General features: G+C 49.9%; 1 protein-coding gene across 1 annotated transcript; it reads left to right on the forward strand.

The window, feature by feature from the left end:
* The first annotated feature begins 10,041 nt into the window (after positions 1 to 10,041).
* CA6 (carbonic anhydrase 6) lies at positions 10,042 to 18,183 on the forward strand. Its single transcript, XM_062507425.1, has 8 exons — positions 10,042 to 10,078; positions 13,045 to 13,193; positions 13,553 to 13,648; positions 14,183 to 14,249; positions 14,700 to 14,857; positions 16,191 to 16,380; positions 16,485 to 16,781; positions 17,304 to 18,183. Exons 1-8 carry the CDS (start codon positions 10,057 to 10,059, stop codon positions 17,918 to 17,920), a joined length of 1,596 nt encoding a protein of 531 aa, XP_062363409.1. The 5' UTR covers positions 10,042 to 10,056; the 3' UTR covers positions 17,921 to 18,183.
* Positions 18,184 to 18,825: the final 642 nt, after the last annotated feature.

Here is an 18,825-nt window from a genome sequence, read left to right on the forward strand (position 1 = left end):
TGAGCTTCCTCAGGCATTCCACAGCACCCTCAGACCCTGTGTGACCCCAGCAGGGAGAAGCCCTGTGCCAGCCAGGCTGGTTTGTGACGGTGCCCTGTGTCCCACCTGTGTAGGGTTTGTGTCTGAGGTTTGTGCTTTCCCTGCACATCCCTGTGCCTGCACAGCCATGAATCAAGTCAGAATGCTGCTGGGTTCTACCCAGCTGGGATACGGCACCACCGGGCAGCAAAAGCCCTTGGAATTCCACTGTCACAGGTAGGTAATTCTTTGAAGTGCCAGCCCCCCCCTTATAGCTGCATCCTTGGCTGGCTTATCCTGCAGCCTTAACCTTCCTGGTGTGAGGGCACGAGAGGGGAACATTCCCCCCTGTAAAAACACATTCCAGATGCTGGAAATCATAAAGCTGGGTTTTTATGCTGGTTAACTGCTGGATTAGAGATGCTTCACTATCTTTGCACTTTGTAAAAGTGCCTTTATTGCCATGCAGGAAAATCACACAGAGGTGTCAAATCTTATAATGAGCTAAAGAAAATGGAGCACAAGAAAGCCTGAGGCTGAGGGAAATTAAACGTTGTAGTAGCAGAGCAAAGGCTGATGCTGAAGTACAGCAGGGTGCTCTTTGGGGACAAAAGGTATTCTGAAAGGTCATAATTAGCCTGGTGGGGGGCAGAAGTGGGATTTAAAGCAAATCCCCTGTCTGGAGCACTGAGCTCTTGCCCTGTTCCCATTCAACCAAACCGAAGCTGTGGGGGGGAGCTGGCTGTGGGAGCCCAGCCTAAACCCCTCCTTGTGAGAAGGAGTTTAGGACTTGTCCCCTGCCTCGATCTCCTTCCCTTGTGGGCACGCAGGCGGCACAAAGCAGATTTCCTGGGCTGTTGTGTGAGCAGTCAGCCAAGTGCTGAGAGCCTGCATTCCCCATCCCAGGCCAGGCAGGACCCCTGGCCACTGTGCCAGGAGCCGTGCTAGCCCTGTGTCCCCGAGGAGGCACAGCTGGGGACACTGGGGCTGCAGGCAGCAGTGGTCAGGCATCCATGAGCACAAGCCTGGCACTGTTCAGGTGTTGGTGTAATTTTTTCCTGGATCAGCAGATTTAAACTTGCACTCTGCCATTCATGTTAAAATTAAACTCAGAGCTGATATTAAAAGTGCTGATGCTCAGTCGTGTATCCTGCCTGATTTTTCTTTTTGTCTTGCTTTAAAGAGCATCCCCAAGGCTATAGGATTTCTAGGAAGCATGAGTTTCTTTGGGAATCCAAGCTTGCTACCGATTTATCAAATACTCAGTACACTCTTAAAATATTTCATGGTATGGCTAATGGGGTAGGCACTGGGGACAGAGAGTCTGGGGACACATAAAGCCAGTGTTCCAATTCAGCAGCCCACGCAGGAACACAAACACAGCAGAGGAACTGCTGACGGAGCAGATGGAGAAAAACCCCGGCACAGACCTGGCTCACAGGCATCCACCAGCCAGAAATGGAGAACGACTCTCGGGAGCAAAACCCCTCCACTGCAAGGCCTTGCATTCCTTGTGCTTTACAGGTAAAATTTGGAGTGTGATAAACGTAAATTTTTTGATGGCTTGCAACACGCTGACAAGCAGAGGAGCCAACCAGGCCAGCCTTTCCCTGCCTTGTTTAGAGCAGGGCAGGAGCCCTCTGAGCTTTGCAGAGTGTGAAATCACTGCTTCAGGCAGCCGAGGGTGCCAAGGCAAGAGCAGAACCACCACAGATCAGGACTTGTTTGTGATGCATTCAAGTTCTAATAACCACTAGCAGTGCAGGGCGTGAGCTTTCAGAGCACCTTGAAAGCACTTCCTGCATGCTCAGGGACTTCTCTTTCCCCCCAGTGCTTCCCAGAACACCTGAAGATGTGTCTGGGTGGCTGCGTGAGCACCTCCCTCACCCGACACTTGAGCAAGTGCCAGCCTGTTTGTGTTCTGAGCAGGTTCCTTTGGGAGGGCAGCTCTGCATCTCAGGGAGCCAGGCTTTGCACCTCACTTCAGCCCAGGTGGGATCTCCAGGGGGAAGCCACTGGATGGGGATGTGAGTGCTCTGTCACTCAGATTTCTGCTCTTCATCGACCCTGCAGATCCTGGTGTTTCATTGGAAAGGTAATGGCAGATTCTGACTAATGTTCTCTTTGGGTATCTATTCAATGGTGGAATGACTGTTTAAGATGTTTTCTTCCAGGCATTCAGGACCTCCTCTGACTTTACATCCTTCTCCCTTGCTTTTCATCCCATTTTCTGCCATGCCTTTGTCTCACTGCTTCACCCTGCAGTGAGGCACCTTTAGGCACATGAATAGTGAAATGGCTGGAGGTGACAGACCTCATGGCTTTCTTAATGCTCTTAACTTCCAGCACTTCCAGCTTTCTTAATGCTCTTAACTTCCAGTCTTTGTTATCCTGTCTTCTCCTGGGGCTTTAGGGAAGGGCTGGTAAGTCCATACTGGTGAGAGTGGGCACAGGTCTGTGTGCAGCTGTGAACATGGACTGTTGGCTCCATCATCAGCCCCTCTGAGTGGGCTGTGTGAGACACTCAGGTACCAGGCAGGATATTCTTCACTGTAAAGGCTAACCCACATTTACAGCTACCACATCCATTTTCAGGGCACAGGGAATGGTTATTTGGATGGGAACCAGTGCACGAATCAGGCTGGTGATATCAAAGGGTACATTTCCCAGGAGCTGATGATATGTTGATTTGCAGGGATACTGAAAACTTCTGAACTAGCTGGATATTAATTGCCAGGACTTGTGGATCCAAAGGCCACAGCTGCTTGTTGCAACCATGCTGAAACCATGAAGTAATCCTCTCTCTCTAGGGGCCAGAGTGCAAGTCCTGCACTGCCTCTCACAGGGTGTCTGAGCAGGGCCTTGCCCCTCTCTTTGAAATATATTCCACTATAAAGGGGAAAGCAAGCTAGGAATTGATTAGCCATTAAGAAATTGTATTTGGTGTTTAAGACTGGGGTTTTTCTGAATGCTAACCTGAAAAAATAAAAAAGAGTAGTCCAATAACAAGTCATTTGTTTCCTTAATGAGTGCAAAATACTTATGTAAAGCACAAGAGTTATCAAGCAGGATTCTCTTGCCACAGAACAGGTACAGCACAGACAGTAGGATTTAAATTTCCTTCATGTTGTCTTCCTGCCTTAAAAATCAACCTCATTCTCATGGGAAACACTTTCAGCTCCTATCATCACTTTTAGCTCCTCAGACTGCAGTGGTGATGAGCCGCTGGGAGAGGAGGGACTGTGGGCACTTTGCTCCTTCTGAAGTTCCCTGCAATGACCTTGACTACAGAAAAAAACATTGCAGAGCTGAGCAAGCAAGCACTGATGTCCTCGGGAAAGCAGGGACTGGTTCCTTGGCCATTGCAGCTGGGTGCATCTGTCCCCAGTTTGGATGTCTGAATGCATCTCATTGAAGTGTGCTTTTACCAGCAAAAGGGACAGGCATGTCTGGATTGGCACCAGAGGTACCCATGTAAAACACAGCATCTCTGTCAAGGCTGGTCTGCCGTGTGGGCTAGAAAGGCAGCTTAAGGTGGCATCTCCTTTTAGTCACATTTCTGTGATTCCACCTCTGCATTGGTTAATCCAAATCCACATCTGTGCTGCCTTCCCTACCTTCCACATCCATCAGCAAGGTCCTCTGATGTTTTCAGAAAATCTCTGCAGAAGCTTTTTCCTCAGGCCAGGCCTCTGACAAAAGATCTCTTCCAAAGCAGCTCTGGTCCTGTTGGGATCTCCCAGCTTTCCCCATCTTTCCCCCTCTTTTTCCATGGACTTTTTGCTCTTGGGAAAACAAGCACAACCCATCCCTCAGGTGTGGCCCCTTCATCAGGTGCTGAAGGAGTTGCACCTTTCTGATCCCTTATCTCTCAGCAGCTGCTCCTTGCCTTGGGGCTGAAGGTCCTGCAGCACGTGCTTGGAGAGCTGATGGCCATACCTTTGGAGAGTGATGTTCTTCCCAAGCGTCCTTTTGGGATTGCTGCACTGGTCTGCCCTGCTGAGCTGTGCAGGGGTTAATGAATTCCTGCTTATACAGCTTTTTGAAGATGAAAAGTGCCATGGAAAGGCTCTGTTATTGTTAGCATGTATGAAGAGGTCTGTACTAGACCCAACCGTATTGTGTTTGGCCACTGGATGTCACAGCTGCTCAACACACAATGCAGCTGAAAGCAGAAAGGAAAAGTGCTTACCCAGCACTGGGCAGCAGCAGTTTCCAGAGCCTTTACTTGTTCTGTGCACTGTGTTTGTTTGTTAAGGGGCTTAGGGTCTTCTCCTCTGCTCGTGCACTGCTAGTGTCCATTTTCAGAGAGATGGAGCAGCAGTTGTGCTTCCCCTGCCTGCCATAACACTGGGAGATGGGGAGCAAACTGAATGTTTTTAAGGGGAGCAGTGCAGATCTGCATAAAGCACTAATTCCACTGTGAGCAGGTATTGGCACATGCTGCCAAGCTGCCTTGCCACTGAGTTATTCCTTCTCTGTCCCACCCAGTGCGCAGCACAGAGCCCTGGGATGATGGAAACATTTCTCCAAGGCTCTCTCGACACAGCTCGTTCAATTCCCACACCCAGACCACAATTCCAGTGCTCCTCACACTCAATGCAATGGCAAATTGGCCTCCCCCTTCCTAATTCTGCTTTCACACTCCGCTTTCTTCCGAAGTCTCAAGCACAGATCCAGAACATGAAATCCCCTTTCAGCAAAGTCAGTAGAGCAGCCCTAAAGAGACATTACAAGAACTGTAATGACATTTCCTGGAAATGAAAATGAAGAGGGAATATTTGACCATGTTCTCTCCTTTTTATAGCATCACATTGTCCTTTTCTCCACCTTGGGGAAATGGCAGTGAAAGGCTGCTCCTGCCTATGGTGCAGCGAGGTGATAACCACCCCAGAAGTGATGTGAACATTAAAAAGGGAAAACTATTTTAAGCTAATCCAAGGGTTACAGCTATAACTAAGAGTAATTGGCTGAAACTGAGCAAAAGAAACTTTCGGTTGACAATGAACTGCAGGTAGCTAATGCTGAGATCTGTTAGACTGTGAAATGGAATTCGCAGAGGAAACCTCTCTGCTTTCAAATGGGCAAATCCTGCCTTTAGGAGCACTGGTGTAGATCTCTGGTGTCTGTCTCTGACTGCCTCAAAGCCCATTTCTTCCACAAAGCTTCAGCAGAATCAATCAAGGTGTCTGAATTTATATCAGAAGAAGGTAAAGTGTCCCTGCCCATGGCAGAGGGTTGGACTAGATATTCTTTAAGGTCCCTTCCAAACCAGACCATTCTGTGATTCTATGATTAAATTTAGTCAAATACATCAAAATATTCTATAAGATGAAGGGGATCTAAAGGGATTGTGTGAACTGGAGGAATGAATTCCAGTGCTTTTCAACCTCTGTGATCTCTATATGTACTTGAAAACCAGGGGCAAAAAGGGAAGGGAAAAAAAAGAGCACAGGCAAAATATCAAAGAAAAGAAGGCCAGTTTTGGAAATAAGATGTAGAAACATGACAGGAATTGTTGAATAAAAGAATCTCATGTTTCAATCTGCACAGCTATTGTCAGCTTTCCTCATGGGTCTGGGCCTGCCAGCACTGGCTGATCTTTGCCTTTCATAAAACTTGTGTAGGCTCTGGTTACCTTCACTCATCCAGCACACCTCAGCAGAGAGAGCTCTGTTTGAAGAGGTTTTAGATTCACTTAGAAAAACCTGGATGGCTTGATTGAAGGCACTCTGTCCATCTCACTTCAAACAGCCTGTTCCTGGTCAAATGTTTGCTAGGCTGGAGAGTGATGCAGCTCTTACTGCAAGCCCTGATGGAATTCCTGCTGATTCAGAGGCAGAGGAGTTAACCCTTTCAAGTTCTGGGTCAAAGGAGCACTAAGGTTGGAGCCAGCTACTTCAATGCCACATCAAGGTTTTAATACGGCCACCAATACTCAGAATATCAGACTTGTGTGAGCTTTAGGCCAGCAAGGATAGAGAGAATAGCCTGGGAGAAGCAGGATTTCAAAGATGGCAAAGAGTCAGGGGAAACTGTAGAGATAAAAGTGAAGTGCATGGAAGCCAACAATGTGGGATAAAAGACTTATTTCCTACTGCAGTCCAGGCAGGAGGGGGAAGACTGAGGTCTGTGAAAGTTCCCTGCCTCTGGGAGGAAATAATGCAGAGAATATTCATGTCTGATCCACACAACATCAGACTTTCTCACTGGCTAAGTCTCTGCATAGATGGGTCCTGTTCCAGTCTTCACCTGTGAACCCCCAGCTTACCTCAGTGCTGCTGTGCTGCCTGGACTTCCCAGGCACTGTGTCCATTCCTCTCTCCAGCAGTTATGTCCAGGCAGCAAAAGAGCTGACCAAGCCTCAGGCCAGCCAGGTTTAATACCACATACACTAAAAAAACTCCAATAACCAGTAACCAGTGGTTGACATGGGCAATACTTTATACAGGAGGACTTCCATAACATTCAGCTCATAGTTAGAAGTTCAATATCCAAATACATTTAAAAAAATTAAAATTATTGTTCTGTCCTAACCCCAAAATAAATTAATGCTTTTATGCCATTAGTAAATAATTTCCATGGATTGCTGTGATTCATGGAATCACAGAATGGTTTGGGTAAGAAGGGACCTTAAATAGCAGAATTTGAGCTAACAGAGATGTGGGGTTTGGATGTGCTGAGCACCCACAGCTCCTGCTGATGTCAAGTAAAATGTCACAAAACTTGCAAAAGCTCAATTAAAAATTAATTCACTGTCATCTCCAGTTTCCTGGCACTGGTACATTCCCGAGTGGGCTTCATTTCAAGTCCTTTGTGCAGACTGGGCTGGGTGATCAATAAAGCACAGGCAAAGGAAGAAGCTTGTCACTGTGTGACATCCCTGTCCCTGCCCTGCTGCCCTCACTGCCAGGTGACAGGAGAGGTGCTCCAGTGCAGAGCTGACCTCCCGTGCCTGACTCTTCTTCACACCCTCCTGTGCTGCTGCGTGGAATCCTGAAGTGCAAAGAAGTATAAACTCCCAAAATTTCACCCTCAGCTAATTTCAAAGCCTGTTGATACAACTGGATGCACAAGGATTAAGAAGTGCATTGCAGGGCAGGTTTGCTTAGTTTGGTCCTTACACAGTTCAGTGCAACTGTCAGAATAAATGATTTCTTCAGAGGAGAGAGGGAAAAAACACCTTTGGTTAATCAGCTGAATGTTACAGCAGTTCCCAAAGATTAAATATGCACTGCACAAACCAGCAGCCCAGGAAAGGCCTTTTCATGTTAACAATTCACTTGTAAAGAATAAGATTTTGAGTAAAATACCTGCTTCTGTTCTTCAGCACAGAAACCTGAGTTCCCATAGCACCTGTAGCTCACCTGTGCCTCTTACTGTTGAATTGCTGTTATTATTCACAGAATCACAGAATGAGCAGACTGCCTGTGCTGCAGCATCTTGGGGCCTGTCCTGCCCAAACTGCCACCCAAACTGCCACCCAAACTGCCACCCCCCCCCCCCCCCCCAAACTGCCACACTGTCTCTTGTCTTCTGTGAAGCTCAGCCTGACCCTCACCCCCAGACTCAACTCAGTTGCTCCCACCTCACTGAGTGGCTGAAAATCACCTTGGTCCTCAAAATAACTGCCAATTTTATCACAGGTGGCAGGGGGCTGGGGACAGAAATGCTGAGATTTCACTGATCTGAGCTTCCCTGCCTCGTGTTTAATATTGCTGCCTGTCACCTAAAACCAACAGCCCAGCTATGCTGCTTTTGTTGGAATCTCTAGTTCTTCTCCAAGGAAGGTAAAAATTCCATTCCTGGGGAGATTTCTGCTCCCCTTTTGTTTTGAAACCATGGGTTTAGGAGCTGGGGGCCAAGGCTGGGAAGAAAGGGCTGCCAGCAGTGTGTCATTCCTGAGAGAGGAGGAGGAGGTTTTTCAAAGGGAATGGCATTTGCCTGGTGACAGGATATGAAAAGGCAGAGAGAGAATCCATGGTCTGTTCCCTGATCTGCCAAATGACTTTTACTGGATCACAGACAAGTGTTTGCTTGGGACGCATTTTTAAGGAAATCAAGTGTCTGAAGAGATACAGAAGTCCACAAGAGCATTTAGACACCTGTCACCTGCTAGTTTTTATTTGAATTCCTGTATGTTTTTTGAAAAGCCATCAGGGTTTCAGTCTCTTGTATGGTGCCTGTATCTTTCAAGTCTAAATAGTTTTTGAGAGCTCTGAATTTTTCAAAGGTTGCAAATCTCTCTCATTCAAAACTGGATTTCAGTGATGAGGGAAGGTGTTGAAAGCAGAATGCTTTGAATGCTAAGGCTCAGGGGTGTGGAGTGCTTTTAAACCCAGTTTGAGCAATCTGATTTTCAGAGGAGATAACTGTCTACAGTTCTGATTTCTTGTAAGACTGTGAATGCTCTGCACTTTTGAAATCCACTCCTCTAAATGCCTTCTGCTCCTTGCTGTGTAAAGGGAAGCAGCTCTGAGGTCTGGGCTGGCTATTTTTGCTTACAAAGCTCTGTTGTACCCATACTTGCAGCGAGGAGCTTTTCAACCCATTCATCAAGAATGAATGGACAGGAAAAGTGGGCAGAGCTGTGCAGGGGTCAGACAGCGAGGTCAGACCCGAGGGCATCAGCTCTGGCTACCGGGGGACATCTGTCCCCTGTGCAGGGACAGCATAGCCAGAATTGCCAATGGAGCTGCCCAAACCTGCTGGGGTGGGTGAGGAGCAGGGCAGCAGGGGTGCTGCAAAGGCCAGACCTGGATAAACCAGCATTTGGGCTAGCTGAGGGTTGGTAAAGCAGCATTTGGGCTAGCTGAGGGTTGGTAAAGCATCACTCCCCTTGGCTCTGGCAGGTACATCACAGACATGCTGATGGCAGTGCTCCTGGTCCTGCTCCTGCCACCCCTCGCCCCCTCCCACGAGGTGCCCTGGACATACCAAGGTAAAATCCGGGCTGGTGTGGGGTTGCTGCTGCTGCTGCTGGAGAGGCTCCCTTCCCTTCTGTGCTGCTGTCCCTTAGTGAGAGATCACAGAGCAGCTCATCTATTCCACTTTATTGATGCCTCCCTGTCTTGAAAGTGATTCTCCTCAATGTCACCTCTTTTTACTCCTTTGTGTGGTTAGGACACATTGTCAGGGTTGGCAGCACAACGAGGTTCAAACAATGGGGGAAATCTTTAGAATGTGTTAGAATAAAAGCTGCCCTTTGGATGATCCTGCAAGGAAAAGCTTTAAATACTGCCTGCTTCTTATTTTATTGTCATACCCCAGACAGTACAGAGAACTAAAAAGTACTTATTTAGGTATTTATATTTTTTTTGGTGAAATTTCGTCTAAATTTCATTTGTGTCAGGGGGTTGTTTGCAGAGCTCACTGAAGTAAATGTTAATCCTTTTATGATCTTCAGTGGGCTAAGTTAAAACAAAGGATATTGTTGAAGAGCAGCAATATTGCAATTGCTCTCTCCCTAGTTAAAAATAGCTAATTGCTGTCAGATCCTGATCCCAAGTTGAGCCTTCCTGCCTACTGCCCTGATCCTATTCACTCACACTGGTTAAGAAGCCAATTCCACACCTCTGGCACCTGGGACCCATTTAAATCCCCATTTCCATGTAAACACTGCTCCTCTTTTGGTGGAGGTTCAGCCTCCAGCCATCACTGAGCCACTGCTGCAATGCAGGTTTCTTACTTTGCAGCAGAGTTGTCTTGCAGACACAATAATGTGAATTTTCACTCTGGGGAAGGCAAAGCAACCTTTTATGGCTGCAGCTCCTGGCGTTACAATAATTAGAGTGGCATTTCCTGCTGGCAAATGAGAAGAGTGCTCTGACTCCTGACTAACAGCACATCCCTGCCACCTGCCTTGCCTCCCCTGCAGGAGAAGGAGAGCTGGATGAAGAGCACTGGGGACTGCACTTCCCAGCCTGTGCTGGCAAGCAGCAATCCCCAATTGACATCCAGAGGAGGAAAGTGAGGTACAACCCCCTGCTGCAGCTGGAGCTCGCTGGCTACGAAGGGCCCTTGCAGGGCCACTTCAGGATGACCAACAATGGCCACTCTGGTAAGGCTCAGGGCAGTGCAGGAACAGAGCTTTTTGTTCCAGCTGTGGAAATGCATTCACAGACAGTGCCCTTTTTTTGAACTCACCTTACTTTGCCATCTCACTTCATTCTGCTCTCTGAGGTTTGCTGTTTTCCTCCATCACCCAGGAAAGATGTCCAGAAATAGGTAATTAAGCCAGACAAATAAAAGGCAGTTAGGTTTCTGCAAGGTATTTTCTCTGTTGGACATGAAAAGGGGATAAAATGCAGCTGGAGAATTCCAGATTGACTCTTTCCTTTAACTTGCTGCAAGACAGCAGGAGTGCAGCAGTGAGTGGTATTTGGGGCACGCTGACTCCTCCGCATTCAGAAAAATGCACCTTTTGGCCTGTGCATTAATCAGAAGTGACAGGAATGGAAACCTCTACATCCCAGGTACGGTTGGATGTAGGTCACCCAGTACAACACAGGAGGATCGCCCCCTCACAGCCAGAAAATTGGTATTTTGGGGCTCAGGAAAGGAAACTGAAACACAGCACATGTTAAAAGCCCAGCTTTTGGCTACACAGTTTCAGGGCAATGCTTACAATTGAGGAGATCCCAGATTCCCCCGCTGCAATCTGTAATTCATTGTCTAAATAATTCATCAGCTGGTTCTGTCGGGATGATGCCTTTGGACTACAGATGAGCAATGAGAGAATTCTCCAATGGCTGCAGGGGAAAGAGGATCAGTGGTTTTTGGAAGGTGCTGGGAACATGAAGCTGTTGGCTCTTGAGCCCTGCACAGCAGCTCTTTCTTCCTGCCTGCAACAAAGATAGAGAAATACATGTGAGGGCAGGGCAGTGGAGGGATGGCAGTGCCAGCAGAGGAAGATTGTTGTGATTGTGTTCCTGAAAATTGTAACTTCTTTTGTGTGGCCCACACAAACTCAGCGTTCAGCCTGGAGCTGTCAGCACTACTGCCCTGCCTGCCTAGACATTAATTCTTGCAGGTTTAGCTTTTTTGACTGCATGTGTGTATTTGTCCATTCTTTTGTTAACTTCCCAACAATGATTTTCTGATGCAGAGCAGTTTCCCAAAGCACAAAGACAAATGTCTGTCCCTATTCACAGCTCCTGTGAGTCAGGCTGGGCTTTTCTACTGGCTTCAGTGAGATGGGACAGGGCAGCAGAATCTCTCAGAGAAAACACTCAGCAGATCTGAAAGGGACAGGAGAGGGATTTATCAGCAGCACTCTCCTTACAGGCCTTCAGAGCCAAACCCCAAATGTCTCACCCAGGAAGCCAGGTTCATTTATTCTGTGTGTTAGCACCAGGCTAAATCCCAGCTGAAAATGCCTGCGGGCTGTGGTGTGAGTGGCTCACACAGAGTCTTGGGTTAACAAAGCCTTTTGTATTTGCACCCTTCTTCTTTGTTCTAAAGAAGGTTGGTCCCCCGGCTGGTAGCGAGGACAAGCACAGCTCTGAAAAATTACAATGTCATCCATGTGTGCATCTTCCTCCAGGAGCAGATTTAACTGGGCCTCAAGTGTGCTCCCGATTACCTCAGGGGCCAGAGCTGGGCAGCCAGGCTGGCTGTGCGAGCTGTCCCTGCAGGGCAGGGATGGACACAGGCCAGTGTGCAGGGCAGGGATGGACAGAGGCCAGTGTGCAGGGCAGAGATGGACAGAGGCCAGTGTGCAGGGCAGGGATGGACACAGGTCAGTGTGCAGGGCAGGGATGGACACAGGTCAGTGTGCAGGGCAGGGATGGACAGAGGCCAATGTGCAGGGCAGGGATGGACAGAGGCCAGTGTGCAGGGCAGGGATGGACACAGGTCAGTGTGCAGGGCAGGGATGGACAGAGGTCAGTGTGCAGGGCAGGGATGGACACAGGCCAGTGTGCAGGGCAGAGATGGACACAGGCCAATGTGCAGGGCAGAGATGCTGGGGCAGGCTCAGTGACTCACCCTGCTCAGCCCCAGCTGATTCTCCACTGCCAGCTCAGAGCAGTCACACTCCCCACTCACACTCCACGTGGCTAGAAGCAAACCAGGCTACTCCCTGCCTTGTGCTTGCAGCAAATATTTGCCTGGAATATCTTGGAGGGGCCTTAAGCTTGTTATAAACTCACAACACAATTCCCTGACTGTGTTTTGTAGGAAGGAGAAACCCTGGTGAGGTACTTGAAGTAAATAACCCTCATTATGGAAGGCAGTCAGCAGGGAACTTATGAAAAAGGTAGATTATTTTATCCCTCCCGCTCTAGAGCCTTTGGGATATTAAAAGGAAACATGCCTTCATCTTGTCTGTCTATAAACAGTTCACAAACTGTTTATAAAGAAACTCCTCAGAAACCCAAACTATGACTAATTAATAATACCTTGTGCTGCATTTTGCAAGGATAGTTGCTAGTTTTTATAACATGCTGGGGATTTTAATTAAGATGAGACAATTCTCCACTTTCATTCCTAGATTTATTAACATGACCTATGATTTCTGGCAGTGAATTAGCAGGAAGACAAAGGGTTTGTGACTTCTCCTTGGCAAGGAGAAGAAAAGAGGTTTGTCTCCACAAATCCTTCAGCAATGGCACAGCCTTTCCAAACCTACAGGGTGTTCCCAGGATGGCTGGGCCTCACTGGGAATTGAGGTAACAGATGAGCCCACTCACCATGATGATTCCTACTCCTTTTCTGTCTTGGGAAGGAAGTGGTTAACAGCTCTGTGCCAGATGTGCTGTGCTGAGTGAGAACTGAGCATTGAAGCTTTCACTGGTGCCTGATGCCAAATCAGAGCTGCTCAGGGTCTGCAGGCACAGCTGGGAGTGCCCAGTCCTACTTGTGCTACACCAGCCTGAGCCCAGGAAAGATTTTAATCACACCCAGCTTTAAACTTCACTGTTCTCCCTCCCACACTGGGGTCGTGACCGTGCCTGCTCATCCCAGGAGGTGCCACCAGCACCCACAGGCATGGGCAAGGCTGCACTCCCTGCTGTCCTTTTTCAGTCCAGATCGATTTGCCACCCACCATGAGCATCTCGCGAGGACTCCCAGGCCTCTACACAGCTGTGCAGATGCACCTGCACTGGGGTGGGCTGGACCTGGAGAGCAGTGGCTCCGAGCACACCATCGACGGGATGCGCTACTTCGCCGAGGTGAGCTTTGTGTGGGAGGGGGCTCCGGGCCCCTGCACTGGGACATTGGAGGCTGCATCCCACAGAGCCTGCGGGGAGCAATGCACAGCAGAGGGGGAAAGTTGTTGGTTGGTGCAGCGGGAGGGCTCAGCCTGATGGAGCTGGCATGGAAGGCTCCAAGAAAAGCCATGGCAAGAGCACTGGTGTTCATCAGCTGTTCCCCCACAGCCACCACAAAGCTGTTAAACCAAAGGTCCCTTTGGCCTGGTATGAGGCACAAAGAGCAGGAATTGGGGTGGTGCCTGTCCCTTCAGCCTGTCCCTCTAAACACCCAAAGCTATTCATCACTTCTTGCTAAGTGACCCCATCTCTCTCCCCAGCTGCACATTGTCCACTACAACTCTGCTAACTACTCCAGCTTTGAGGAAGCCAAAGACAAGCCCCAGGGGCTGGCTGTGCTGGCCTTCCTGTACACGGTAGGTGTGAGCCAGGCTGGGGGCACGGGGCATGGCTAAAACCTCCCTCAGACACGAGCCAGGTTGGTACATCTGTGCCAAGAGATGGGGTCTGGTACCTCTTTAGGAGGCTGTGCTGCTTCCCCTGGGCTGTCTGGGCTTCACACAACACCAGCCAACACTCCTTGGGAGCCCCAGAAAACTGCCCCATAAGTAGCATTTTATATTTTTATATATATATATATATATCTCCCATATACAAGAATATCAGGTGTGGCAGCTGGGGTTCCCTTGCTGCGCCTCCAAGCCTTGCTCTGCTTTGCCATTGGGGTAGATTTGATTCAGTGTGGATTTAGAAGCAGTAAAAAAGAATCCTGTTCACTGTTCTACCCCAGCTGTACAAACCTGACCGTGCCTGGCATTGTCCAGCCCATCAGATCTGTGGTGCTTGTTTTCTTTGTCTCCCAGCTGATAAATTAGCCCCCTCCCAGCTGATTAGCAGGGAGAAGGACAGGCAGGTCACACCTTTTGATCAAGTGTCTATACTGTGTTTAGGATGGGCACTTTGAGAACACCTACTACAGCGAATTCATTTCCAAACTGGCAAGGATCAGGTTTGCAGGTAAGCCCTGGGAATGCCTTTCTCTGTCCCTGATATCCTCCCAGCCTGTGTGTACACACAGGCTCTGGGAACAGCGAGCACAGCATCCTCAGCCCAGCACAGGGCTGTGGGGAAGGTGCTCAGGGCAGCAGTAAAAGCACTCCTGGAGGTCTGTACAGCACCAAACATCAGCTTCCTGCAGCCTGCACAGCCCCTGATGCCTCCTGGGAGCACCCCCAGGACTGGCAGAGCACTGAGAGCAGCTGCCCACCACCCCCAGGACCAGACATGTCTGAGTGACAAACCACAGGCCCAGGCAGGGCCCTTCATGCCTCTCCATCAGCACCCAGTTGCACCAAAGGTCTGATGAGGCAGCTCTGAGCAGAGGGATTTCCACCCCCAGCTCAAACAGCCGTTTCACCTCTCTTCCCTCCCCTTTAACTTCTGGTATCACCTCTGCTTCCTTTGGAGGTCAATCAACGACGCTGGGTTCCCTGGACATCCAAGCCATGCTGCCAGAAAACCTCTCCCACTTCTACAGGTACCAGGGCTCCCTGACCACCCCCCCGTGCTCCGAGAGCGTCATCTGGACCATCTTCCACTCCCCAGTTGTGCTGTCACACACACAGGTCAGCGCTGCCTCCCTGCAGCTCCTCCTGCTCTCTGTGAACCTTCCCCTCCGTGCCGCAGGGCTCCGAGGGCAGCGCTCCCACAGAGCGGCACAGCGCCCGCCATGGCCCCTGCCGGGGTCACGTGGGCACAGGGGGCGGAGCCAATCGGGGGAGAGCGCGTGGCCAAATGAGATCGGTAATCACGTGACCCGGAAGTAAGAGTTCGGGCGACAGAGAGGGTCACGTGCTCGTAAATAGAGATCACGTGATACTGCTCACACGACATATGGGATACGGTCATGTGATCAGTTAATCGCGGCCACGTGATGCCAGGGGCACGTGGCTGGGGAATGGGGGCCGGGGCGTGGTTTAGGGTTAGGGCGGGGCCGGGGGATGGTTTAGGGTTAGGGGTAATTCCAGGGGATGGTTTAGGGTTGATGCCGGGGGATGGTTTAGGGTTAGGGTGGTGGGGGGGATGGACTCTCTCAGGGCACTCTCACACACAGAACTTTTGGGGTGGATTCCTGAGCAACTGGAATTACGGGTGGCTGCGATTCTGCATCGCAGCGGGGTCGGGCTGTACAGCAGGTGACCCCAGGTCTGGTGACTGATAATAGAACTGTCTGCTCAGTTCAGCTCAGGCACCCTGCAGCACTATAAAATGGAGCAGACCACTGAGAATTAAAAAGGGAAAAACTACTCCAAGATAGTCCACCTGAAAAAAAAACAGAAATCCCCAAAAAAGAACAATAACATTAAAATAATTTCAGAATAATTGGCAAATTTTAGAAGGTAATTCAGGGTTTATCCTTATCTAGACTTACACTGAAAGTAATGCTTTCAAGTTCATAAATAATAAAGAAGCATCAGAAACATTTTTTTCCAGGCAAAGAACAAGATAAAACTGAGAGCACAGTAGTGGGAGATCACAGTGCGCTCTCTTTTGAAACAGAAACTCTTTTTGTCAGGGGAAGGCTGGAAGGCACTTGTGAGAAAGGTACAGAATAGCAGCAAAATCTCCATCCATGCAGGTGTTCAGAGCTCCCCAAGGCAAAATGCATTTATCATGAATTAGCTGATAAGAGCCCTCAGTTCTGTTCCTTCCCCTCCTGGTACTCAGCAAGAGACCCTGAGGATTCCTGTCTGACAGCTCAGTCCAATGCAGGATTTGCACTGCAGTTCTGGGCAGAGCTGCTGTGCCTGTGCCCTCTGGGATGTTCCTGTCCTGTTCTGTGCTGCAGCTCCAGGCAGAGCTGAGGTCCCTGTGTGCTGTCCCCATGCCCCGTGTGATGTCCCCATGCCCCGTGTGATGTCCCCATGCCCCGTGTGCTGTTCCTGTGCCCTGTCCCAGATCCAGCTCCTGGAGAACACCCTGCTGGACTGGCACAACCAGACCCTGCGTAACGACTACCGGCACGTGCAGCTGCTGCAGGGCCGTGTGGTGGAGGCCTCCTTCCCAGCCCAGCATGCCCAGGGTAAGGGCCAGGGGACCCCCAGGGGACCCTGCACCCCTGGAGGGGACACACACCCTGGGGAAGGGTGTGAAACTGTGAATCCTTGGGCTTGGATGGCTGGGATCCCTGTCTGGGGGCAGCGCTGACCCTGCTCAGGTGGGGGTGTCCCGTGTGCCTCCCCTCTGTTTAAGGTGTGTGCCAGCCCTGCCACACCTCCAGGGCAGCTGCTGCTACCTGGCACCACGTCAGGACCCTCAGGTGTGTCTGGGCAGCCAGGCACCACACAGAAGAGAGGAGCTGCAATTTAAAACACAGCTTTTGCTCAAACCAGAAGATCTGCCACGTGTGGGTCCCAGCCTTCTGTAAACTGAGCTGTCTGATTGCTCCAGCACAGTGCCATCCAGAGGAATTCACCTTCAGGCTGGATCAAATCCAGATGCAGCTCCAGGACTTGAAGACAGACTTGCTGAATGGACTGAGCCACAGAGGTAAGAAACACAGGTTGAGTCCAGCTCACCTTGTGAGGATGAAGAGCCCATGCCCTGCTGACCTTGGTGGCCCAAACCATTGGCAGCTTTGGTACTGGCACACACAGGTAGAATTTTGTCCCATATCTGGGCCTGCTGATGGAAATCCTTCACCATCAAGGCCAGCCCTAAGCCAGCTGCTCCCACAGCAGCTGCAGCTCTCTTCTGCCACATGGGAACATATTTTTACACACAGTGAAAAATTTCAGCTCAGCTCCCCCAGGATAAACAGTCATCACCTCTATGTTACACAGCATGAGAAAAGAGGAGGAAGGAGGGAAAAACATGATTTTCCCAAACATTTGGGTGAGGGAGCTCAGCTCAGCTTTTCATCATTTCAAATCTCTTCACTGCTGGCACAACACACACCAGTAACTGGAAACTCAGACTACACAGCCATACCAGTTCTGTGGGTGTTATTCTCCAGGATTTGGGCTTATTTACAGCAAATGTAAATGCTGGCTTTTTTTGTTGTTATTTCAGGTACAAAATCCAGCACCTTTCCAGCTTTCTACTTCCCTGTGGAAAACATTGAGAGCTTTGTGGAGGTCCATCCCCTCCGTGCTGTGTCTCTCCAAGCCTTCACCCTGTGCTTTTGGAGCAGAGCCCAGAGCCCTGTTGGCAGCCAGACCATCCTGTCCTACTCCACTGGGGACAGTGAGCACGAGCTGGTGGTGACAGTGGGCACAGAGCTGGGGCTGTGGGTAGGAGGCCACTTCCTCAGCTTCCCCCTGCAGCAGGAGGCTCAGGGCTGGCTGCACCACTGCATCACCTGGGGCTCCCAGGAGGGAACGGCCAACCTCTGGCTCAACGGAGCAGCTGGCAAAGCAAAGAGCATCCAGAAGGGCTACGTGAGCCAGGCTGGGGGGACACTGGTCCTTGGCAAGGCCAGGGACGCTCTGCTTGGCACGTTCTCCAACGGGTTTGCAGGGTGGATGAGCCAGGTGAGCCTGTGGAGCCGAGTCCTGGGCGCCGCTGAGGTTCGGGCACTGGCGCTGTGCAGAGCAGGGCAGCCCAAGGGGGATGTCATAGCCTGGGGACAAACCCCCATGGCCCTGCTCGGGGGGGTGCTGCTGCAGCCTGACACCAGCTGCCAGTGAGCACAGCCTCTGCTTCTCTGAGGGCATCGAGAGAATCACAACTGTTCGTTGGGAAAGCTGAGAAAAAACTCACGTTGTCTGCTTGTTTCTCCTCCTGCTTTGTATAGGCTCACTGTGCACCTCCTGGTGCTCCAGGGTGTTTTTCCAAGAGAACAAAAACCTCCATCGGTGAGATAAAAGCAAAGAGCTGTAGAATCTGGCACAGTCCAGCACCCTGGGTTAAGCACCCAGGGGGTTGATTTAGACCCCCGTACAGAGATTTTTTTTTTTTCCACGCCAAAGAGCTGCTCTCTGGTCAGAGAAGCTGCTTTCTCAAATAAAATTTCTCTTCCATCCCTCACCCAGTCTCAGTTTCTCACCATCTTCCCTGCTTGTTCCTCCTCTTGTTTGTCACCCCTTGCAGCTGTATCCCACAGGAGAGTGGATGTGGAGCTCAGGCAGGGCAGGTCCTAGGACAGGTCCTGTGCAATCCCTGTGCCTTGGCCTGTGGCACAACTTGACCTTCTTTTCTGTGGTAGATGTAGAGACAGAACATAGAAACGGCTCCTTTTTCAACACTTACATATTGAGCACAGCTATACTGTATATATAAACTAATTTTCTAAGGTTAAAGTAAATCATGTGAAGGATTCTCCATCTACTACACAAAATCCAGGCCAAGCTGTTCAACAATTCTGCTTTTTTTTTTTTTCAAAATAGAAGGTGGCACACTGATATACCAAATACAATTTAATTTCCCCTTGCTGGATCCTCAGAGGAGTTCAGTGCACTCCTTGCACACGACTGCCTCACACCCAGCCCACGGGCTGCTTGTGTCACCAGGATGTGTCACCAGGACACCAGGGACACACATCACCTCGTGCTACTTCGACATTTCCCTTTCCTTGGAACAAGAGGAGGGCTTG

Source organism: Cinclus cinclus, chromosome 23 (assembly GCF_963662255.1).
Source record: "Cinclus cinclus chromosome 23, bCinCin1.1, whole genome shotgun sequence".
NCBI lineage: Eukaryota > Metazoa > Chordata > Aves > Passeriformes > Cinclidae > Cinclus > Cinclus cinclus.